At 44.9% G+C, this 21,401-nt stretch overlaps 3 protein-coding genes and 1 pseudogene across 5 annotated transcripts in view; 1 reads left to right on the plus strand and 3 right to left on the minus strand.

Moving 5' to 3' along the window:
* LOC120051398 (cytidine and dCMP deaminase domain-containing protein 1-like) overlaps nucleotides 1–6,197 on the minus strand; it is an 8,986-nt gene extending 2,789 nt beyond the window's left edge. The window contains exons 1-5 of the mRNA XM_038998240.1: nucleotides 5,963–6,197; nucleotides 4,784–4,887; nucleotides 2,887–3,064; nucleotides 864–1,226; nucleotides 424–651 (exon numbers count right to left, since the gene is read on the minus strand). Coding sequence (XP_038854168.1) covers nucleotides 424–651; nucleotides 864–1,226; nucleotides 2,887–3,064; nucleotides 4,784–4,887; nucleotides 5,963–6,086 — 997 coding nt within the window. The 5' untranslated portion in view covers nucleotides 6,087–6,197. The remainder of the gene's footprint in view (nucleotides 1–423; nucleotides 652–863; nucleotides 1,227–2,886; nucleotides 3,065–4,783; nucleotides 4,888–5,962) is intronic.
* Nucleotides 6,198–6,774: 577 nt separating this feature from the next.
* On the minus strand, nucleotides 6,775–15,524 carry LOC120051400 (RCC1 and BTB domain-containing protein 1). 3 transcript variants are annotated; one of them, XM_038998242.1, is made up of 13 exons: nucleotides 14,942–15,524; nucleotides 14,825–14,854; nucleotides 13,928–14,162; nucleotides 13,594–13,744; nucleotides 13,281–13,447; nucleotides 12,459–12,617; nucleotides 12,210–12,317; nucleotides 11,905–12,047; nucleotides 9,571–9,761; nucleotides 9,244–9,370; nucleotides 8,911–9,062; nucleotides 8,649–8,779; nucleotides 6,775–8,134 (listed from the first exon to the last, which is right to left on the minus strand). In XM_038998242.1, exons 2-13 carry the CDS (start codon nucleotides 14,839–14,841, stop codon nucleotides 7,994–7,996), a joined length of 1,722 nt encoding a protein of 573 aa, XP_038854170.1. In that variant the 5' UTR covers nucleotides 14,842–14,854; nucleotides 14,942–15,524; the 3' UTR covers nucleotides 6,775–7,993. The 3 variants fall into 3 exon arrangements, with proteins under 3 accessions (XP_038854170.1, XP_038854172.1, XP_038854171.1); XM_038998244.1 differs by lacking the exon at nucleotides 14,825–14,854 and having other exon boundaries at nucleotides 14,942–15,520; XM_038998243.1 differs by lacking the exon at nucleotides 14,825–14,854 and having other exon boundaries at nucleotides 14,910–15,520.
* Nucleotides 15,337–17,681, plus strand: LOC120051403 (annotated as a pseudogene).
* Nucleotides 17,491–21,190, minus strand: LOC120051402 (emopamil-binding protein-like). The gene is made up of 4 exons (XM_038998245.1): nucleotides 20,643–21,190; nucleotides 20,481–20,550; nucleotides 20,001–20,139; nucleotides 17,491–18,020 (listed from the first exon to the last, which is right to left on the minus strand). The coding sequence occupies exons 1-4, from the start codon at nucleotides 20,829–20,831 to the stop codon at nucleotides 17,783–17,785; spliced, it is 636 nt and encodes a 211-aa protein (XP_038854173.1). The 5' UTR covers nucleotides 20,832–21,190; the 3' UTR covers nucleotides 17,491–17,782.
* Nucleotides 21,191–21,401: the final 211 nt, after the last annotated feature.

Below are 21,401 nucleotides of genomic sequence, written 5' to 3' on the forward strand. Positions count from 1 at the left end.
CATCACAGTTTGTCCTGTTAGCCTTAAAACATGAACATATAATTAACCCTTTCAAAAAATAAAATGTTGATTTCTTGAGTGATCGGCTGACCAACCAATCAGAGAACTCCTTTTCATAGTAGCTGTCGCTAACCACTAATGAAACTAGAATGTCTTTTGGGATACTTTCTGTTCACCCGATACCCCCCCAGGGCAACACATCTCTCCAACAAACGTGCAGTCAACCATGGGACGTTATGTCATAACAATAGTCTCGTCATAACAATAGTCTTCTCTCCTGCATTTTTAAAATGTTTATTACTTGGAACTCCTTTATGTGATTCCCCACAAAATGTGGTGACATGTCACCTTTACAAAATGACTTCCTAGTTTGAATAGTAGTCTATATACTAGCCAGATTACTCAAACAGATATTTCCGATACCTGTTCTGTAGGCCAACAGTCTGGCCTGTACGATGCAGTGTCTGGCAATCTCCTGGGACACCCCCTGAGGCTGGGGCTGCTCCGAGGTTGCAGGCTGGGAGTCCTTCCTGTAGAAGCCATGCTGGAGAAGAGGAACACTAGCAGCTACTGAGGCCAGAACCCCAACCAGCTCCCTCATGTTCTGACGCAGGTTGGAGAAGTACGGCTCCATGCAGAAGTTCTCCAGACCTGTAGCAAGACAGTGTCAAATCCTCATCTGTTAAACATACTGTTTATATTAATTTAACAGAATCTACACAACAGATGGCGTGGCACGTGGCCTCTTGAGCAAAGGAGATCCTCAAACCTACCCATCTTGAGTTAGCCAATATAGCCCAAATACAGCTAGCCGGTGAACAAAAGCTAGCTAACAAGTATGGTTGAATGATTGTACTACTGACCTATTTTGGTGAGAATGTCACGGTGGCACTGTTCGTGTGGGATTAGGAACTCTTCTGAGAAAGTGTCCAGGTTCCGTCTCCTCTGCTTCCAGTAGAAGTCCCCAGCGTCCAATTCGGGGTCATCCCCCGACACCCTCTCCATGAAGTCACACCCCCTGGAGGTCTCCTCCACAAACTGCTGCAGGCCAGGGGCCACGGGCTGCACCACTACACTGATGTGGGGCCGGCTGTTAGACTTCAGCTTCTCGGACGCAATGGCGTCCAGCATGGCCTCCTGGGAAATGGAGTCCGTCCCATTAGGCCTGACCGCTAGCAGACTCATCTCAGGGTCACCAGGCCAGAAGGAGATGCGGCTCACCCCAGCTGGAGATGACAGACAAGAGACAAGACTTTACAAGTGATCTCTCTCTGTGTGTGTATATATATATATATATATATACTGCTCAAAAAAATAAAGGGAACACTTAAACAACACAATGTAACTCCAAGTCAATCACACTTCTGTAAAATCAAACTGTCCACTTAGGAAGCAACACTGATTGACAATAAATTTCACATGCTGTTGTGCAAATGGAATAGACAACAGGTGGAAATTATAGGCAGTTAGCAAGACACCCCCAATAAAGGAGTGGTTCTGCAGGTGGTGACCACAGACCACTTCTCAGTTCCTATGCTTCCTGGCTGATGTTTTGGTCACTTTTGAATGCTGGCGGTGCTTTCACTCTAGTGGTAGCATGAGACGGAGTCTACAACCCACACAAGTGGCTCAGGTAGTGCAGCTCATCCAGGATGGCACATCAATGCGAGCTGTGGCAAGAAGGTTTGCTGTGTCTGTCAGCGTAGTGTCCAGAGCATGGAGGCGCTACCAGGAGACAGGCCAGTACATCAGGAGACGTGGAGGAGGCCGTAGGAGGGCAACAACCCAGCAGCAGGACCGCTACCTCCGCCTTTGTGCAAGGAGGATCAGGAGGAGCACTGCCAGAGCCTTGCAAAATGACCTCCAGCAGGCCACAAATGTGCATGTGTCTGCTCAAACGGTCAGAAACAGACTCCATGAGGGTGGTATGAGGGCCCGACGTCCACAGGTGGGGGTTGTGCTTACAGCTCAACACCGTACAGGATGTTTGGCATTTGCCAGAGAACACCAAGATTGGCAAATTCACCACTGGCGCCCTGTGTTCTTCACAGATGAAAGCAGGTTCACACTGAGCACGTGACAGAGTCTGGAGACGCCGTGGAGAACGTTCTGCTGTCTGCAACATCCTCCAGCATGACCGGTTTGGCGGTGGGTCAGTCATGGTGTGGGGTGGCATTTCTTTGGGGGGCCGCACAGCCCTCCATGTGCTCGCCAGAGGTAGCCTGACTGCCATTAGGTACCGAGATGAGATCCTCAGACCCCTTGTGAGACCATATGCTGGTGCGGTGGCCCTAGGTTCCTCCTAATGCAAGACAATGCTAGACCTCATGTGGCTGGAGTGTGTCAGCAGTTCCTGCAAGAGGAAGGCATTGATGCTATGGACTGGCCCGCCCGTTCCCCAGACCTGAATCCAATTGAGCACATCTGGGACATCATGTCTCGCTCCATCCACCAAAGCCACGTTGCACCACAGACTGTCCAGGAGTTGGCGGATGCTTTAGTCAAGGTCTGGGAGGAGATCCCTCAGGAGACCATCCGCCACCTCATCAGGAGCATGCCCAGGCGTTGTAGGGAAGTCATACAGGCACGTGGAGGCCACACACACTACTGAGCCTCATTTTGACTTGTTTTAAGGACATTACATCAAAGTTGGATCAGCCTGTAGTGTGGTTTTCCACTTTAATTTTGAGTGTGACTCCAAATCCAGACCTCCATGGGTTGATAAATTTGATTTCCATTGATAATTTTTGTGTGATTTTGTTGTCAGCACATTCAACTATGTAAAGAAAAAAGTATTTAATAAGAATATTTCATTCATTCAGATCTAGGATGTGTTATTTTAGTGTTCCCTTTATTTTTTTGAGCAGTGTATATATACCTCCTCACCATTGATAAGCATCTTGAGACAGGTAGCGCAGGGTCTCCTAGAGAAGTAGAGGTCTGAGGCAGCCAGCCTGGGCCCGTGTCTGATCACAGCTACCTGCCCCACGTGGAGCTCTGGACCGGAGCAGTGGAGACCCACCACCCTCTGGTCCCGAACCACCACCAGGCCTGTACCCCGCGTCTGACACAGAGAAACAGACAGGAGATAAGGGAGAAAAGTGATGATACATATCATATAATTAATGATGCTCAATATGGTCATTTATTGCATGTTATCTATATAAATATAAAAAAATTGACACATACACCTGATAGGTGCAGTGAAATGTATTGTTTTACAGGGTCAGCCATAGTAGTACAGCACCCCTGGAGCAAATTAGGGTTAAGTGCCTTGCTCAAGGGCACAGCAACAGATTATTCACCTTGTTTGCTCAGGTATTCAAACTAGCGACCTTTCGGTTACTGGCCCAACGTTCTAACAGCAATATGTAATGGCCGCTACACAGTGCATTCGGAAAGTATTAAGACCCCTTGACTTTTTCCACATCACAGCCTTATTCTAAAATAGATTTTTAAATAAATGTTCTTCATCAATCTACCAAATACCCCATGATGACAAAGCAAAAGCAGGTTTTTAGAAATGTTTGCAAATGTATTAAAAATAAACTGAAATAACACATTTACATACGTTTTCAGACCTTTGTAGAAGCACCTTTGACAGCAATTACAGCCTCGGGTCTTCTTGGGTATGACGCTACAAGCTTGGCACACCTGTATTCGGGGAGTTTCTCACATTCTTCTCTGCAGATCCACTGTTCACCGTAGGGATGGTGCCAGGTTTCAACCAGACGTGATGCTTTGCATTCAGGCCAAAGAATTCAGTCTTGGTTTTATCAGACCAGAAAATCTTGTTTCTCATGGTCCGAGAGTCCTTTATTTACCTTTTGGCAAACTCCAAGTGGGCTGTCATGTGCCTTTTACTGAGGAGTGGCTTCCGCCTGGCCACTCTAACATAAAGGCCTGATTGATGAAGTGCTGATGAGATGGTTGTCCTTCTGGAAGGTTCTCCCATCTCCACAGAGGAACTCTGGAGCTCTGTCAGAGTGACCATCGGGTTCTTGGTCACCTCCCTGGCCAAGGCCGAGCGGCCAGCTCTAGGAAGAGTCTTGGTGATTCCAAACTTCTTCCATTTAAGAATGGGGCGGCAGGTTAGAGCGTTGGGACTAGTAACCGAAAGGTCGCAAGATCGAATCCAGCTGACAAGGTAAAAAATGTAATTCTGTCCCTGAAGAAGGCAGTTAACCCACTGTTCCTAGGCCGTCATTGAGAATAAGAATTTGCTCTTAACTGACTTGCCTAGTTAAATAAAGGTCAAAATATATATATATATTTTTTAAAGACTGATGGAGGCCACTGTGTTCTTGGGGACCTTCAATGCTGCAGAAATGTTTTGGTACCCTTCCACAGATCTGTGCCTCGACACAATCCTGTCTCTGAGCTCTATGGACAATTCCTTTGACCTCATGTCTTGGTTTTTGCTCTGACATGCACGGTCAACTGTGGGACCTTATATAGACAGGTGTGCTTTTCCAAATCATGTCCAATCAATTGAATTTACCACAGGTAGATTCCAATCAAGTTGTAGAAACATCTCATGGATGATTGATGGAAACAGGATGCACCTGAGCTCAATTTCAAGTCTCATAGCGAAGGGTCTGAATAGTTATGTAAATAAGGCATTTCTGTTTTTTTATTTTTAATACATTTGCAAAAATTCTTAGCCTGTTTTCACTTTGTTATTATGGGGTATTGTGTGTAGATTGGTGAGGCTGTAACATAACAAAATGTGGAAAAGGGGAAGGGGTCTAAATACATTGAGTGCACTGTAGGTCAAACTTACAAAGTCATTCTGGTTTATGTCTTCTGGTTCCTCCTTGGGGAAAAGTTCCATCCATAAACTCAGCAGGGTGAAGAGGTTAACCTTGGACAGCCTGGGTCCATGACCTAAAAACACACCATAGAAAAACAGGATTACAAACAGGGAAGGAAAGTGAGTTTTTGTCCACTGGATCTTTGCAGCTCCCAAGTGATAACACATTGAGCTCAAATAAATTATTTAGGTTTCTGCAAACATTGGGCAGACATTTGCTTCCTCTTCCCACTGCAACTCTGGAGCACTGACATAGAATGTGAAACTGTTGGCCAGTACATTTCTCTTCAAAACATGTATGTGACTCTGGCATTCCTAGGGGAGAACAACCAAACGGATGCTTGATCCAGCAACCCTACTATTACAGAGCAAGCCCAGCTTACCTGTCCGGTGCCATAACGCTCAAGTCCTCTTTGCAGAACCAGTCACGTTATCCTTGGAACGTCACTACACGAAACCGCTACCATTTAAGTTTCAACTTCAATGGGGTGACAGAATTGTAAAAAAAATAATAATAATAGGACTGGTTGTACTATAATGGTTTTGATATGATTAATTTCAGAAATTCTGACATAGATAAAGATGTAGTATATTTAATTAAACTGCTAATAATACTAGGTAAATTTCATATTCACAAATGGTCTAATTCAAAACCTAACTTTTTTCACTTTATAAATGAGTTAAAACAATATGGCACTACTTTAACTAAAATTAAAAACAAAAAGGCAATTCGAACTTGTATTATTCATGAATATGATTTGTTTGTTTAGGATTCCTGGCAATATAAATAGTTTTTTTGTATGCTTGTTTGCATGTGACTATTCCTCTTTTGTTTGTTGATATTTGTTAATATATATATATTTTTTTATATAATAAAAAAAAAAATCTTCAACGGGGTGACGTCAGACAGTTGGGGCTTCCCAATGATCCCGTTTGAACGTTTCTCGACAGTCACTAGGTAGGCTACAGACGTGTGGGTTTAAACTAATAAAAGCCTAGACGGTGACACAATTACGTCTTTATTTTTAATATGCCTCAAAGCTCATTATTCCGTGTGGAGTAGCAATATTATATCGAACAGTAAAATCATTCGCATCATTCTCTGTCAAGCTGTCAACTCGCCAGTAACTGACAGCGCAGTAGCCTCACCTTGTACTTTGGTGTCGGTTTGTGTGCTGGCTTCCCTTACATCGCGATATCCTTTACAGTTGCATGAAGCGGCACAGGTTGGTTTCAAATATTGGTTCGACTGTACAGTATCCGTCGTTGCCATTCAATCAATTGAATGTAAAATGTAGCGAACGTCTCCAGACAAGGCAAATACGTATGATGATTTGATGTTGTAGGTTTCTGAACAGCTAAGCTAGGCTTCTTCCTATATCTTCTGACGTGGAACAAATAGGCGGAGCTTGTCTTGCACCTAACCCCCAGAAATGTCAAACGCAGTGTTTGTTGTATATGTTCTGCATTCTTGGTTGCAATTAAAAAATAATTGTCAGATTACATCTGCATTCCATTAGTAGTATGTCATTTCATTCATGACGTGATAATCTTAAGCAATAAGGCCCGTGGAGGTACCACAGCTAGGGGCTGTTCTTAGGCACAACGAAATGCCTGGACACAGCCCTTAGCCGTGGTACATTGGCCATACATCACAACCCCCTGAGGTGCCTTATTGCTATTATAAACTGGTTACCAACGTAATTAGAGCAGTAAAAAGAAATGTTTAGTCATACCCGTGGTATAGGGTATGATATACCTCAGCTGTCAGCCAATCAGCATAGGGCTTGACCCACCCAGTTTATAATAAAGAATGATATTCATTAGGCTAGTGTCTCTAGGATTAGAGAATGTATGTGATGGCAGCATAAGGACATGTTTGTAATTATCTGTCATTGCTCATATGAATGTTCAAAACAAGAATATGTGAAGTCATTTCTAATGCATCATCCAGAAATGTATACAATAATGTAGTTTTGTTTATTTCAAAGTGGTTGCATCTCATGACTAGCAAGTCGATAAACATGTTGAGAATTGTGGCACCAATAGCAACTGTTTCCATCCTAAATAATTGTAAATATTTCAAAATAAATGTAATTGCAAAAATAAACATAAGCAACAAATTATTTCTGAAAAAATTATAATCTAAGAATACAATGCGTTGAATTTAAATCTCAGTACAAACACTCGCTTCAAAGTAAATTAGAATGTAGTAATGAACGTTAAACCATTAAAACAATATTCAAAGCAGCAGAATGATTGGAAATGCTTGGGTAATCTCAACCAAAGGAATGCAATAAGTAATAGTAAAAAATGTTGATATCTATTTTTGTAAGAATAAAAAAGTTCAAAGAGTAACAAGTTGTATATGGTCCAAATGTTTTGTTTTCTGTCTGGTAAAAGAACTGAAGAGTTGAAAACCAAGTTCCTGCTCATTGTTGCATTGCATCACCATGTTCATCTCAAGTCTCGAGAATTAACGTGCCTGAATGAATAAATGACAAGCTCTGCTCTACTTTGTCAGTACACAGCATATTAACAATTAATATTGAAACTGTCATTTCCTCAAAACATCCACATAAACCCTGTAAAATATATTTCTGGCCAGCTACATCCAACCCTTCAACAGTAGAGCAAAGTACACAGCTTTGATGCAAAAAAATAAAATAATAATAATCTGCAAATTGGGGGGTTGACTGCCATGACCTGCCACCAGACATTGTCAGGCATGTAACAGTGTCCATCTTAAGCTAGATCTATGGTCCTCCAATTAAACTGACGCTAACTGAGTAGTCTGATGCCATTTAGCAGGTTTGTAAACATGCAGTGACAGACAACGAACTCTGATGTCACTGTTTTGACTGGTAAAGGAACTTCCTCCCCACAGTGCCACCTGTCCGCGTGGAATATTAGGTGCATAGGCAGGGACTGGCTTTGGCTTCTTTGGCTGTGTAACTGGAGGTGAGCCATAGTCACCAGATGACCTCACCAGATGACCACTCCAGACATTGTCTCAATGGATGAATAATATGGCAATTTAGAGATCCGGTTCAAGCTAGCCGTTTCCATGTTCATACCATTTCCTTCTTTGTCCTTTCTACCATGGCCAAGTAGTGTCAAGCCAAACCAGTTCATGCTAGCCCTTTCCTCGTCCTTCCTTCGGGGCTGGTTAGTGGTCAGTCAGTTTTTGAAGGCCCCACAGCGGCTGGCTCTGCAGATGAACTCTTTGAGCATGTTGCCATCGATCTGCCAGAAGGCTGCAGTCTGGGTCACCTCTGTCAGGTGGTTCACACAGAACTTGAAGCAGAACTCCTCCAGGTCCTACAGGGAAGCGATCACATCCAGTCACAGTATGAACACGGGTACAGTATACAGCAGGTCAGCAACAAGCGGCCCGCGGGCCAAAACCGGCCCCCAAGTGATTTTTTGGGGCACCCTTAGTTTTGGGTCAGAAAAGACTGTAAAGTCACCAGGAATTCAGAAAAAAAATTTGTTTAACATAAGGTAATCAAGGTATTTTTATTATTTTCAAATAAAAATCTATTTTGGGGCTTAGTTTTATCCAATTTGTAGAGTACAACTTATTATAATTATGTTCCAGCACCCCGACCATCCGCTACGCATCAAAAATTGGCCCGCAGCTGAATCTAGTTCCCTACCTACTGGTATACAGTACCTAAATATGTATAAGATGGTATACGAGGTCATCTGACTAATATGTCCATAATGACATGGCTAACGTCTCTCGTAGAAGGCAGCCTCAAGAAGCTTGTGGTAACCAGTAAGAATCTGAGCGGTTAACCCTTAGTAGTGACACTGTCACAGTGTGTCTCACCTCAGCATCGTATCGCACGGCGGCAGAGAGCAGAGAGAAGGCGTTCTCCACGGTGATTCCTCTCTTAATGATGTGTTGACACAGACGTTTCAGACGGTTCTCACAGTAGGATGTGGCCAGGTCCAACAGGCCTGAAACAGAGACATAGTTCGTACACACAGCGGCTTTCCTATGGATGGACTTTAACTCAATAAAGTCATTTGTTTTGATTCTGGGGCCCCGTATGGATCCTAAACAGGATTCCTGCTTCAGTCCAACTCACCGATGGCGTCCTCTGGGGGCAGGTCTACGTTGTCAGTGTAGAGGAACTCCAAGAAGGAGCGGTAGACGGGGTAGGAGAACTGGTCGATCTCAATCACCTCTTTCATGTCCTCTGTCCAGTGGGACTGGAACATGGAGCGGAAGTGTTCACACCTGACAGAAACAATGATGGACACTTAAGTTGTCGTGTTATGTCTATAGACAGGTTTTATTGTACCTGGTTGGTCCTATTGGAAAGGCTAAAACTAGAAAAGCTACATTACTTAAAAGAAAATGTGTGCGCTTGCTTCAGCAGTTTAAAAATCTATATTTTTTAAAACAAAAATTCACATACCGGATCTTGAGCACAGCCTTGTGTACGTGGATGTATTTCCCGTCCACGCTGAACTTGAGGTCAGCCGTCTCAGGGCTGTCGAACTCTTTCCTCAGAGACTGGGCCACAGTCAGGAAGTCATCATGCTCTACGACAGAACACAACGCCTTAGCTGGGAATCATGGTGTGTGTGTGTGTGTGTGTGTGTGTGAGAGAGAGGGTTATCCTAGACTCTTGGTTAGGGGAACCTCCTACTTAGAGATCAGAAAAAAAAAAAAACCACATATTATAACCAAGTTACATACTGCACCTTTAAATAACATTTAATAAATGATTAAATTAACTCACCCATGGAGAGTAGCCTCCACATGACAGACGGCGTAGCGAAGCAGGTGAAGACGTCATCAGTGCAGGAGAAGTGTGTGAGGTGTGGCAACACGATGGATTGACCCCTACACTGGCCCCACATGTACACCTGGCCGCTCTGGGTCTTACAGGCAGATGTGTGTGTGGAGTGGCACGCCGCGATCTCCACTATCCTGCAGGGGGGGGGGGGGGGGGGTGTTACACACACACACCAACACTCACTCTACCAAGTAACGGTACTCTCCTGTGTCTTTTGACCGCTATAAGAAGTTCTGTGATTCTTGAGTGCATTGTTTCTCCCTACTCTGTCGCTCTGTGCCACGCCTCTTCCGTGTTTTCCCTTGTCCCTTTGCTGCCTATGGCGAACCTCTCTCCTTTAAGACGAAGACAGGAAACACAAAAAGAGAAGGAAGAATGACAGGACACTGCTGAAGTCGCTGGTGTTCCATGAATTTAACTAGATGGGATATACACTATATGTACTAAAGTATCTGGACACCCATTTCAGTATTTGGCCATTTCAGCCACACCTGTTGCTGACAGGTGTATAAAAATCGAGCACACAGCCACGCAATCTCCATAGACAAACATTGGCAGTAGAATGACCTTACTGAAGAGCTCCGTGACTTTCAACCTTGGCACTGTCATAGGACGCCACCTTTCCAACAAGTCAGTTCGTCAAATTTCTGCACTGCTAGAACTGCTCAAGTCAACTGTAAGTGCTGTTATTATTGTGAAGTGGAAACATCTAGGAGCAACAACGGCTCAGCCGCGAAGTGGTAGGCCACACAAGCTCACAGAACGGGACTGCCGAGTGCTGAAGCGTGTAGTGCGTAAAAATCATCTGTCCTCGGTTGCAACACTCACTACCGAGTTCCAAACTGCCACTGGAAGCAACATCAGCACAATAACTGTTCATCAGGAGCTTCATGAAATGGGTTTCCATGGCCGAACAGCCACACACAAGCCTAAGATCACCGTGCGCAATGCCAAGCGTCAGCTGGAGCGTCATTAGACTCTGGAGCAGCGGAAACGCGTTCTCTGGAGTGATGAATCACGCTTCACCATCTGGCAGTCAGGTGGACGAATCTGGGTTTGGCGGATGCCAGGTGAAAGCTACCTGCCCCAATGGATAGTGTCAACTGTAAAGTTTGGTGGAGGAGGAATAATGGTCTGGAGCTGTTTTTCATGGTTGGGGCTAGGCCCCTTAGTTCCAGTGATGGGAAATCTTAACACTACAGCATACAATGACATTCTAGACCATTCTGTGCTTCCAACTTTGAGGAAGGCCCTTTCCTGTTTCAGCATGACAATACCCCCAGGCACAAAGCGAGTTCCATACAGAAATGGCTTGTCAAGATCGGTGTGGAAGAACTTGACTGGCCTGCACAGAGCCCTGACCTCAACCCCATCGAACACCTTTGGGATGAATTGGAACGCAGACTGCGAGCCAGGCCTATTTGGCCAACATCAGTACCCGACCTCACTAATGCTTGTGGCTGAATGGAAGCAAGTCCCCGCATCAATGTTCCAACATTTAGTGGAAAGCCTTCCCAGAAGAGTGGAGGCTGTTATAGCAACAAAGGAGGGGACCAAGTCCATATTAATGCCCATGATTTTGGAATGAGATGTTTGATGAGGTGTCCACATACTTTTGGTCATGTAGTGTAGCTTATGTCAGAATTGAATTTTCGCAGCAGGTTAGGAAAATTAACGTAGCAGGTTAGTGTTAGCTAAAATATTATACTTTGACGTCAATTTGACAAACTGTATCCTGTCTAGCCATGACCGTATTCCATGGACACAGAAGGTTTCTGGTTTTATTGTGCCCTCTGTCTTGTAGCTTGATCTCAAGGCCAGCCTGAGGCTCATTCAAGAGTGTTATGACATGTTACACAACGTTCAGAGATAGAAATGAACATGACAAATGTCCACGATCTATTCCGAATTAAATCCCAATAACTGGTTTGCATGTTTTCAGTGAAAAGTTCATGCTTGTCAAGTGTCAAAACCATTTGTACCCCAGCCCACAACATAATGGCCCCTCTCTCCCCTCCATTCTAGTTTTGCTTCATTGTGACAGGGACAATGTAAACTCAGAGACAGATTATTCCAGATCTGGTGTGTGAGCCAATGTTTGGACTATGCAGTATTACCGTATGGACCCACACTGGATGGAATACAACAGAGAAGACGAAGAGAAAAGAGAACTAACCATGAGTCTTTGAAAGATGACAGTATCAACTGGGGCTTTTAGTGGGCGGTAGCAGCCACCAGAGTTACATCACAATCCTATGAGTGTGTTCTATCCCTTACCTCTCCTTCTCAGCCATGATGTGTACAGGACTGAGCTGGTTGCTCTTGTTGCCCGTACCCAGCTGTCCGTAAGTGTTAGCCCCCCAGGCATACAGCAGGCCCTCGTCTGTTAGAGCCAGGGAGTGGGCGTAGCCTGAGGCGATCTAGAAGACAAGTCCTGAAGAGTTTTACACAGTGGGAGTGGACAGCAACAAGGCTCTGGGCTCAGTTCTGTTTTGTATTAGTTTGAGTTGAAGTAGACATGAGTAGACGATTCAGACAGAGACATACAGGTGGTAGTAGTGTACACTACTGTCCAGTCTTACCTGTAGTACACAGAGACCCTGGAGGGCTGCCAGGCGACAGGGGGTCAGCTGGTTACCGTTGTTGCCCACTCCCAGCTGGCCATTCCCATTGTAGCCCCAGCCAAACACCTGCAACACACACAGGCCACAGTAGTCAGCAATATCTTCCTTTATGTATATGGTGCTATATAACATTTTGCTTTGACTTTCACTGGACCGGAGGGAACTATCCAATATAAACCCATCCTTCCCATGGGCTTGGTCTCTCACCTCCCCGTTGTCGAGCACGGCCATGGAGGAGGTCTGTCCACAGGCGATGCCCATCACCACTTTACCCTGCAGGCAGTTGGTCACCCTGCGGGGGGTTGGCTGGTTGGCTGTGGCACCTGAACCCACCTGGCCACAGTTGTTGTAACCCCACGCAAACACCTAGCAGATACAATCATATACACACCGACTGTCAACCCTATACACAATCACACCTTGTGACCAGTGATCCTAGGTAACCATGATATTAGGTAATGTTCTAACTATCCCTTTACAGTGCTGAGTAACATATTTCAACACATCCAAGATAGCCCTAAATATCTACTTTTTGAAATCATTAGTAATTTCTACATCAACTCTTCAATCGTGTGTGAGACCAGGCCAGTGGGCATGGGTTAGATACAACCAGCCTGGACACAGTGAACAGATCGTGTGTGAGACCAGGCCAGTGGGCCTGGGTTAGATGCAGCCCGCCTGGACACAGTGAACTGAGATAATACCTTCCTAACCTGCTGCTGGGACAAACATAAACCACTTAAAGAGACAGACAGCCAAGACAAGTGACCACTGATCAGCTCTGGTTAGAAAACTTGAACCTGACATGGTTCCATAGTGCACTCCACACACTGACAGGCTACACACGACCTCCACCAATACTCCACTCATGTTCATCAACAGTGTTTTTATTCTCTTAAACATTATGTACCTAGCAGTAGTACTGTAGCAGTAGCATTAAGACACAGGCTTATTTCAGGATTACAAGTGCATGTAAAAGGACTTTCCCTCTTCCCCTGTAAAAGTATTTCCTCTCTTCTATCCCCTCACCTCTCCATCGTGTGTCAGGGCCAGAGAGTGATGGGACCCACAGGCCACGTGTGTTATTTTCTTGTTCTGCAGGTTGGTTGAAACCAGGATGGGTAACACCCCCTGGTTGGTGGTCCCGTTGCCCAGCTGGCTGTATCCATTGTGCCCCCAGGCAAACAACTCTCCCCCTGAGAGACAAACGCACCAAAGTAACACAGAGCTATTTAAGTAAGCTGCACTATGACAATTATACTGTCTTTTGGTAAAGTTCTAGTAACGTGCCAACGTTGCCATTTGGTGGTGGTAAAAACAGGTAAGGCAATGGGCAGCATACCTTCTGTGGCCAGTAAGACGTGTGGTCCACTGCCATAGCTGAGACTGACCACCTTCTTGCCTCGGAGGAAGTCTAGTTTCTTAGGGACCATGGTGCTCTGACTGTCTCCTGTCCCCAGACAGTTACTGCAGTTCAGCCCAAACACAAACACCTACAGGGAGATCAGCGACAAAGATGAAGAGGAGAAGGCAGGGAGAGGATGCCATTACATGTAATTATATTTATTTAACCAAGAAACTCCACTCAGTAACCATTTCCACTGCTTTCCAGAGAGTTCTGCACTACATAAAAACTATAAAGTTATTCTATACAATCGAGACACCCCCAGTCTCACCTCATCTTCCTGGGTGATGTAGATAGCTTCGTTGGCTGAGGTTCCGAAGACACAGGCCTGCCTGATGCAGGAGACCTCCTGAGCCCCCAGCAGGGTGAAGAGGGGCCACTTCCCCACGTCCACCATGGCTGGGTACCTCACTCTGGCTCTCCGAGGTGGGGGGGTCGGGGTGAGGGCGGGGGGCACAGGGGAGGGAGAAGCAGGGGCTGTGAGGCCACCACTGTCCCCGCTAACACTGTTACAAGACAACCATCAAAGACAGACACGTACAAAACACTGTCTTAGTCTAAACCTCAGTGGTGAGGTACCCTGGTTTCAATGAAGGTATTCATAAATATGTTAATAATTGCTCAAAGCAGTAAATTAGACATGACTTCAGGACTTTATAATGCCATCTCTGGATGCTCACGATGATATCGACATGGTTTTAAATAGTATTGGGCCATACAGACAACATGCAGATGGAGATGGAATGGCTACTTTATTTGGCAAACGTTCCCATCCAGATCTTTTAACTGTCTCATACAGTTGGTTAAATAACTGGATGACCAGCTAGGTAGCTAACTACGTAAGTACTGCAGAGCCAACGCATCTCTGGCCAGGCACTCTGTTGACCATTGGGATTACAATCGTGAATCTCAGCCACAACAGATGCGGCATTTATTAGCCTCCTAGCTGGCTAACAGTAGTTAGCTTACCTTCTGCCAGGTAGCAAACTAGCTTGCGACATGGTAACGTTCACCTAACAGTGACTGGTCAAGCTAGCGATGCGCTACGTTGAAGGCTGCACCCATGGCAGTCTCCCTTTGCTGGCTATCTACAAAGCAAGCTAGCCTAGCACCTAGCTGGCTAGATTTAGCGCTGACTAATAGCTAGCAAATTGTAACGTTACTGTACCTAAAGCATCGCTCCATATCATCAAGAAAACTGAGGAGAAAAACAAGAAATACACATTTAACCTCTCGCCTATTAATAAACCTACCTCAAGTAAATATGATTTGAAAGCACGATTACCAGAATAAAGCTGTCACTTCGTTGTTGTCGTCGCTGATGTAAGGATGCCAAACGTACCAAGCAACAGTTGAGTTTAGCGATAGTTTTGCGCTCGAGCCCCAGTCCAAATCGTTGGTCCAGATGGACACACTGACGTCATGGGCTGAAAGAAGGTGCGCTTGGTTTAGGTCATCGGCGGACTCCGTGGGCAGAGTCCACGGTTGAGAAGATTTTAGGACACATACGCCTAGCCGGGGTGCCAGTCTATTGTTCTCTTGCCAACTCCTAACGCAAGAAATGGGAATTAAGAATAACAGTATAAAGCCCTCTGGTGTTTAAAAAAAAGAATTTAAAAAACATAGGCCCAATTGCGGTAATAATCACCCCACTGCTTTCACCAATCAAACCCTAGACCTGCGCAATGAGGGAGGATGCCTTTTGAGTATAGAGAAACTGAGAAAGCCTGTTGGTACGGCCTCTAAAAGAAGAATGTGAAAAGACTGGTTCTCATGTGACCATGTTTCTATTCTGAAACTCAAACTCAGTTTTATTCACGTTGAGTGAGTCTCTAGTCACTGGAGGGCAGCAGCAAGTGGGCACACCTGACGCTTTCACGCCTACTCCGACAAAAATACAAAAACTATTTAAAAATCGAGAAGAGCCACTGGTTGCACATATCACCGAATCTCCTTTTGTGGATGCAAATCAGTGACTACCGAGGAAGACCCAACATTGTTCAGAAGCAGAGGTGGGACTGCCGTACTTCCTCTTTACCTTCTACCTCAGACCCTGCTTTGCCTAGCCAAGTCTGTCTGTCATGGGGCTGCTTCTATCCAAGAGGGACATCAAGAGGACTCCCACGGTTGTTCTGATGGGCCTGGGCTCATCTGGGAAGTCCACCCTGCTCTTCAGGCTCAAGACAGGGTTGGTGATGGATACTTCCCCCACCGTGGGCTTCAACGTGGTGACCCTGGATCTGAACAAGAAAACGGCCTTGACCGTGTGGGATGTGGGCGGACAGGGGGAGATGAGGGCCAACTGGAGGTGAGTTGTTGGTTCTGTGCTATTCTATTTCTGTTTTAGCCCAGTACTACAAACACATCTCATTCCACTAATCATAATGCCTGTTATTAGACTGAACAAAAAATAAACAATTAACAATTTTACTTAGTCACAGTAAATCAGTCAATTGAATTAAATAGGCCCTAATCTATAGATTTCACATGACTAGGCAGGGCTGTGGGCCTGCGAGGGCATAGGCCCATCCACTGGGGAGCCAGGCCCAGCCAATCAGGGGGGAAAAAATACCTGCACAAAAGGGCTTTATTACAGTTTCAGCTACTGTCGGGGTGGCTGGTCTCAGACGATCCCGCAGGTGAAGCCGGATGTGGAGGTCCTGGGCTGGCAGGGTTATACGTGGTCTGCGGTTGTGAGGCCAGTTGGACGCAATTTCTCTTAAGTGACGTTGGAGGCAGTTTATGGTAGAGAAATGAACATTCAATACTCTGGAAACAGCTCTGGTGGACATTTATGCAGTTAGCATGCCAATTTCATGCTCCCTCAACTTGACATCTGTGGAATTTTGTGACAACTGCACATTTTAGTGGCCTTATTGTCCCCAGCACAAGGTGCACCTGTGTAATGATCATGCTGTTTAATCAGCTTCTTGATATGTCACACCTGTCAGCTGGATGGATTATCTTGGCAAAGAAGAAATGCTCACTAACAGGGATGTAAACAAATTTGTGCACGAGATGAGGCTTTTTGTGCGTATAGAAAATGTATGGGATCTTATATTTCAGCTCATGAAACATGGGACCAACACTACATGTTGAGTTTATATTTTTGTTCAGTGTAGTTTAATCAGGTGTGACAGTTAAAGTCTAGAACAAATGCACATTCTGTTTCCAGTCCCATGATCAGGTTAGTAGAGTACTGGAATAGAATAACCTTTTATCCTCAACTAATGACTTGCTAAAATTGCAATATCATTAGCTAGACACTACCCTAGTTCTATAATTGGCAGGTACTACCTGGAGGGCTGTAAGGCTATGGTGTTCGTGGTGGACAGTAGTGACCAGGCCAGTATAGGGGACGCTCAGAAGGCTCTGAAGAATGTCCTGTCCGACAACAACATGAAGGGAATACCTATGATGGTCTGGCTAACAAGAAGGACCTCCCCAACACCATGAACATCAGAGAGGTGTCCAACCAGCTGGAGCTGCCCAGCTACAAAGACCGAGCCTGGCAGATCCAGGCATGCAGCGGCCTGAAGGGAATGGGGCTCCAGCAAGCCTTCCTCTCTGTGGCCAAACTCATCAAGAAGAGCTGAGAGGAGACACGTCAGTGGAGATATCACTGTGTGAGAGACTCTTGACAAGTCGGAGATACTGACTATATAGTGCACTACCTTAAACTAGAACAATATTAAAGTATCTCAGAAGTAGTGCACTATAAAGGGAATAGGGTGCCATTTGAAATGCAGATTATAACGGAACAATGATTGTGGAAGAGCCAGGAATCTCAATCCAATTATGAACTAAGCGCAGGATCCATATTTGGGCATTTCAATTGTGCGATCAACATGGTTGAGATTTAACGCTTAACATCACAGCAGTTAAATGTGCCTGCTAAGGGAGACTGGAGAGTATTGTTACACTGTGGAGATGTGGGGAAAGATAGCTAGGGAAACTAATTTTTGTTTGCAGATCCATAACTTTATTTATATTAATGATAAACTAATAAAACATGCTAAACCTAATGTAAATGTCTGTCTGTTAAATGGCATTATTATTTGTGTGTAGCCAGGCTTTTCTGTGTAGTGGGTGTGCTAATGCCTATTATGTACATACAAAATAATGTCTATTTCTGCTTCTTCGGGGCTTGGTAGGAGAGGTGAAGTCGTTTGAGTGACAGCCATGATTGCCACAGCAGCAGTCCAGGCACCACCACCCACACCCCATTGAAGAAGACCAGGTAGATCCATAAGTAGAGCCAGTGGTCTGTGTTGAGGTTGGGGCTGCCTGCCAGCCAGTCTGGACAGAAGGTCATCCAGCCTCCGTACAACTCACACACACACAACGTGATCTGGACAAAGTGCCTGAAAACAAACATGGAGAACTATTCACCCGGGGGGCCAGATTGTGCAACAACAAGACAAGCTAAAAACACATGTTGACCGTTGAGATTAAAAACAAACAATGACAAGTTTACTTAGGCTGATAACCAACTTGCGCCCAGGCTATACTTTCCATGTACAGTGCATTAGGAAACTATTCAGACCCTTTGACTTTTTCCACATTTTGTTACGTTAAAGCCACATTCTAAAATTGATTAAATTGGGGGGGGGGTTCTCAGCAATCTACACACAATACCCAATAATGACAAAGCAAAAACAGGTTTGAAATTTTTGCAAATGTATTAACAATAACTGAAATATCACATTTACATAAGTATTCAGACACTATACTCAGTACTTTGAAGCACCTTTGGTATCGATTACAGCTTCGAGTCTTCTTGGATATGCTACAAGCTTGGCACATGTGTTTTTCTCCCATTCTTCTCTGCAGATCCTCTCAAGATCTGTCAGGGTGGATGGGGAGCGTCACTGCACAGCTATTTTCAGGACTCTCCAGAGATGTTCGATCGGGCTCAAGTCTGGGCTCTGGCTGGGCTTCAAGGAAATCCAGAGACTTGTCCCGAAGCCACTCCTGCGTTGTCTTGGCTGTGTGCTTAGGGTGGTTGTCCTGTTGCCCCAGTCTGAGGTCCTGAGCAGGTTTTCATCAAGGATCTCTCTGTACTTGGCTCCGTTCATCTTTCCCTCAATCCTGACTAGTCTCCCAGTCCCCGCCACTGTAAAACATACCCACAGCATGATGCTGCCACCATACCTCACCATAGGAATGGTGCCAGGTTTCCTCCAGACGTGACACTTGGCATTCAGGCCAAAGATGTCAATCTTGATTTCATCAGACCAGAGAATCTTGTTTCTCATGGTCTGATCGTCTTTAGGTGCCTTTTGGCATGTGTAACGGATGTGAAATGGCTAGCTAGTTAGTCGCGCCCGAGGTCGGGGCGAGGGGACGTACTAAAGTTACACATGCTCCAAGCGGGCTGCCATGTGCCATTTACTGAGGAGTGGCTTCCGTCTGGCCACTCTACCATAAAGGCCTGATTTGGAGGATTGCTGAAGAGATTGTTTTTCTTCTGGAAGGTTCTCCCATCTCCACAGAGGAACTCTTGAGCTCTGTCAGTGACAATCGGGTTCTTGGTCACCTCCCCGACCAAGGCCCTTCTCCCCTGAATGCTCAGTTTGGACGGGCGGCCAGCTCTAGGAAGAGTCTTAGTGGTTCCAAACTTCTTCCATTTAAGAATGATGGAGGCCACTGTGTTCTTGGCAACCTTCAACACTGCAGAAAATGTTTGGTACCTTTCCCCAGATCTGTCCCTTGACACAATCCTGTCTCGGAGCTCTTCGGACAATTCCTTTGACCTCATGGCTTGGTTTTTGCTCTGACATGCACTGCCAACTGTGGGACATAGACAGGTGTGTGCCTTTCCAAATCATGTCCAATATATTGAATTTACCACAAGTGGACTCCAATCAAGTTGTAGAAACATCAAGGATGATCAATGGAAATAGGACGCCCCCAGAGCTCAATTTCGAGTCTCATAGCAAAAAATCCTTACGTAAATAAGGTATCTTTTTATATTTAATAAATGTTTAAAAAAATGTTTGCCCCGTTTTCGCTTTGTCATTATGGGTATTGTTTGTAGATTGAGGGGGAAACAGTATTTAATCAATTTTAGAATAAGGCTGTAACAAAAGGGGTCTGAATACTTTCCAAATGCATCTATGTATATGGTAATAGGTCATTCAACACATCACATGCTGAAGACAGACGCTATAAAAATGTAAATTGTGACTTGCTATGGGATGTAAACACTTGTTTGTGTAATGGGACAATTCTGAATATAATAAGTGTTCTCCATAAAGAAATATGGTTCCAATATAGAAATTAATGGCATAAAGCATGAGAAAAGCCAGAGAATGAAGCATATTTAGTACCAGTGTTCCTACCTGTAGTGTTTGTCCTTGACAATGGCATAGACAAGCACCAGCGCCAGGAGGCCGTCCAGGACCACCGTCAGCAGCTCCAAGGAGACGATGGTGGGGTCAGAGTGGAGCCAGCGCTCATCTGCCTTTCCATACTCCTTCCCTACATGGACAGGATATCTGTTAGAGCAGTATCTCAATAGATTCCTGGGGGACCCCAGGGCCAGAGGGTGCACGTTTTTGTTCTACTCCAGCACTAACCGTGATTGATAGTCCATGCCTGTATATTATTCAGTTTAATGTGAGCATTTTAATACTATGTCCACTAGATGTCTCCCCACAACCAGGCTCCAAAGCCCATCTCAAACACACACCATTGTTAATTTAATTTATATTTTGCATGATAAAAAACATGTTCAATACACAGTACTATAAATTATTTTGTTTAATCCATTTTTTTTAAATGTATATATCTTTTTTACATTGCACAGGTAGCCTACTTACAAAGTTCAGCAAAAATATTGTCTGAAGTTGCCACGGTTCCAACAAGTGACATGTAAACAAAGGGTCCTTCCTGTATGAACAAACAGTAGAAGAGAGTCAAATAAGAGCTGCAAATTAACTTTCTATGTTGACAACGCCTTCTCACTCACGTCACACACTCACCAAGGTAATGTGAACAATTGCGTCGTAGAAAAGCCACACGAGCACCCATCTATCAGTGCCAGAGCATTTTCTTCCCCATATCTGCGCGAGGATGTATCCCACGGCGAATTGAGCGGCGCAGGCCAGCAGAGAATAAACCGTCACGGGAGTAAAGCGCGATTGGGCTTCTTTAAACGCCGCTGATACCATTTTCACAGAAAACTCGACTCAAACCATGCAAATTACTCTTTGAACTTGCAACTATTGTCTCGTCCATAAAGCTAGATAGAGGACTCATCTTTGTATCTGTGCCATTATAGCGTCTGCCTGCCCTGCCGATGCTTTCAATCTCAATTTTGAAGTAGTACATTTTTTTCATGATTGGCTGATCCGTCCTGATGACCCGGTTGGACATGACGCTAACAGAGTCCCCAGGCGGAATCATTCAATGAAGTTGTAAGTCCCACCCAGTTGACTTCATTACAATGGTGAAAGTCCTCAATGGCACTTCCCATCCTAATAAATATTTTGGGCCACTTAGAGGCCTCTATCATTCTCTATGGTCTTGTCCCAAATGGATTCCGTAGTCGTCTTCCCCCTGCCCCACAGTGTCACGCTGTGAGAAGTACATGATTGGCTGTCGGATAAATCTACACTTGTGGGCCCTCCTAAGAGAAAATTAAGGGGGAGCTGAAGTTGGTGAACCAGAGGCGAAGCGAATGTCGACTCCGCCCAAAATATGTCCGCGTGAAAATAAGCGTTAAGCAGACCAAGTGAGTT

Source organism: Salvelinus namaycush, chromosome 7 (assembly GCF_016432855.1).
Source record: "Salvelinus namaycush isolate Seneca chromosome 7, SaNama_1.0, whole genome shotgun sequence".
Lineage (NCBI taxonomy): Eukaryota > Metazoa > Chordata > Actinopteri > Salmoniformes > Salmonidae > Salvelinus > Salvelinus namaycush.

Bases quoted from the DNA above. Each gene is read 5' to 3' on its own strand.
- LOC120051400 (XM_038998242.1), bottom strand. The intron at 12,318-12,458 runs GTGAGAGACCAA...TGTGTGTTGCAG, and splicing joins CCGTGCTCGACAACGGGGAG to GTGTTTGGCTGGGGCTACAA. The intron at 9,762-11,904 runs GTAAGGGATAGA...CCCCCCCTGCAG, and splicing joins ATCATGGCTGAGAAGGAGAG to GATAGTGGAGATCGCGGCGT.
- LOC120051402 (XM_038998245.1), bottom strand. From the start codon at position 20,831: ATGGTATCAGCGGCGTTTAAAGAAGCCCAATCGCGCTTTACTCCCGTG. The intron at 20,551-20,642 runs GTGAGTGTGTGA...TTGTTCATACAG, and splicing joins CAATTGTTCACATTACCTTG to GAAGGACCCTTTGTTTACAT. The intron at 18,021-20,000 runs GTAGGAACACTG...GTTTGTTTTCAG, and splicing joins GTCAAGGACAAACACTACAG to GCACTTTGTCCAGATCACGT.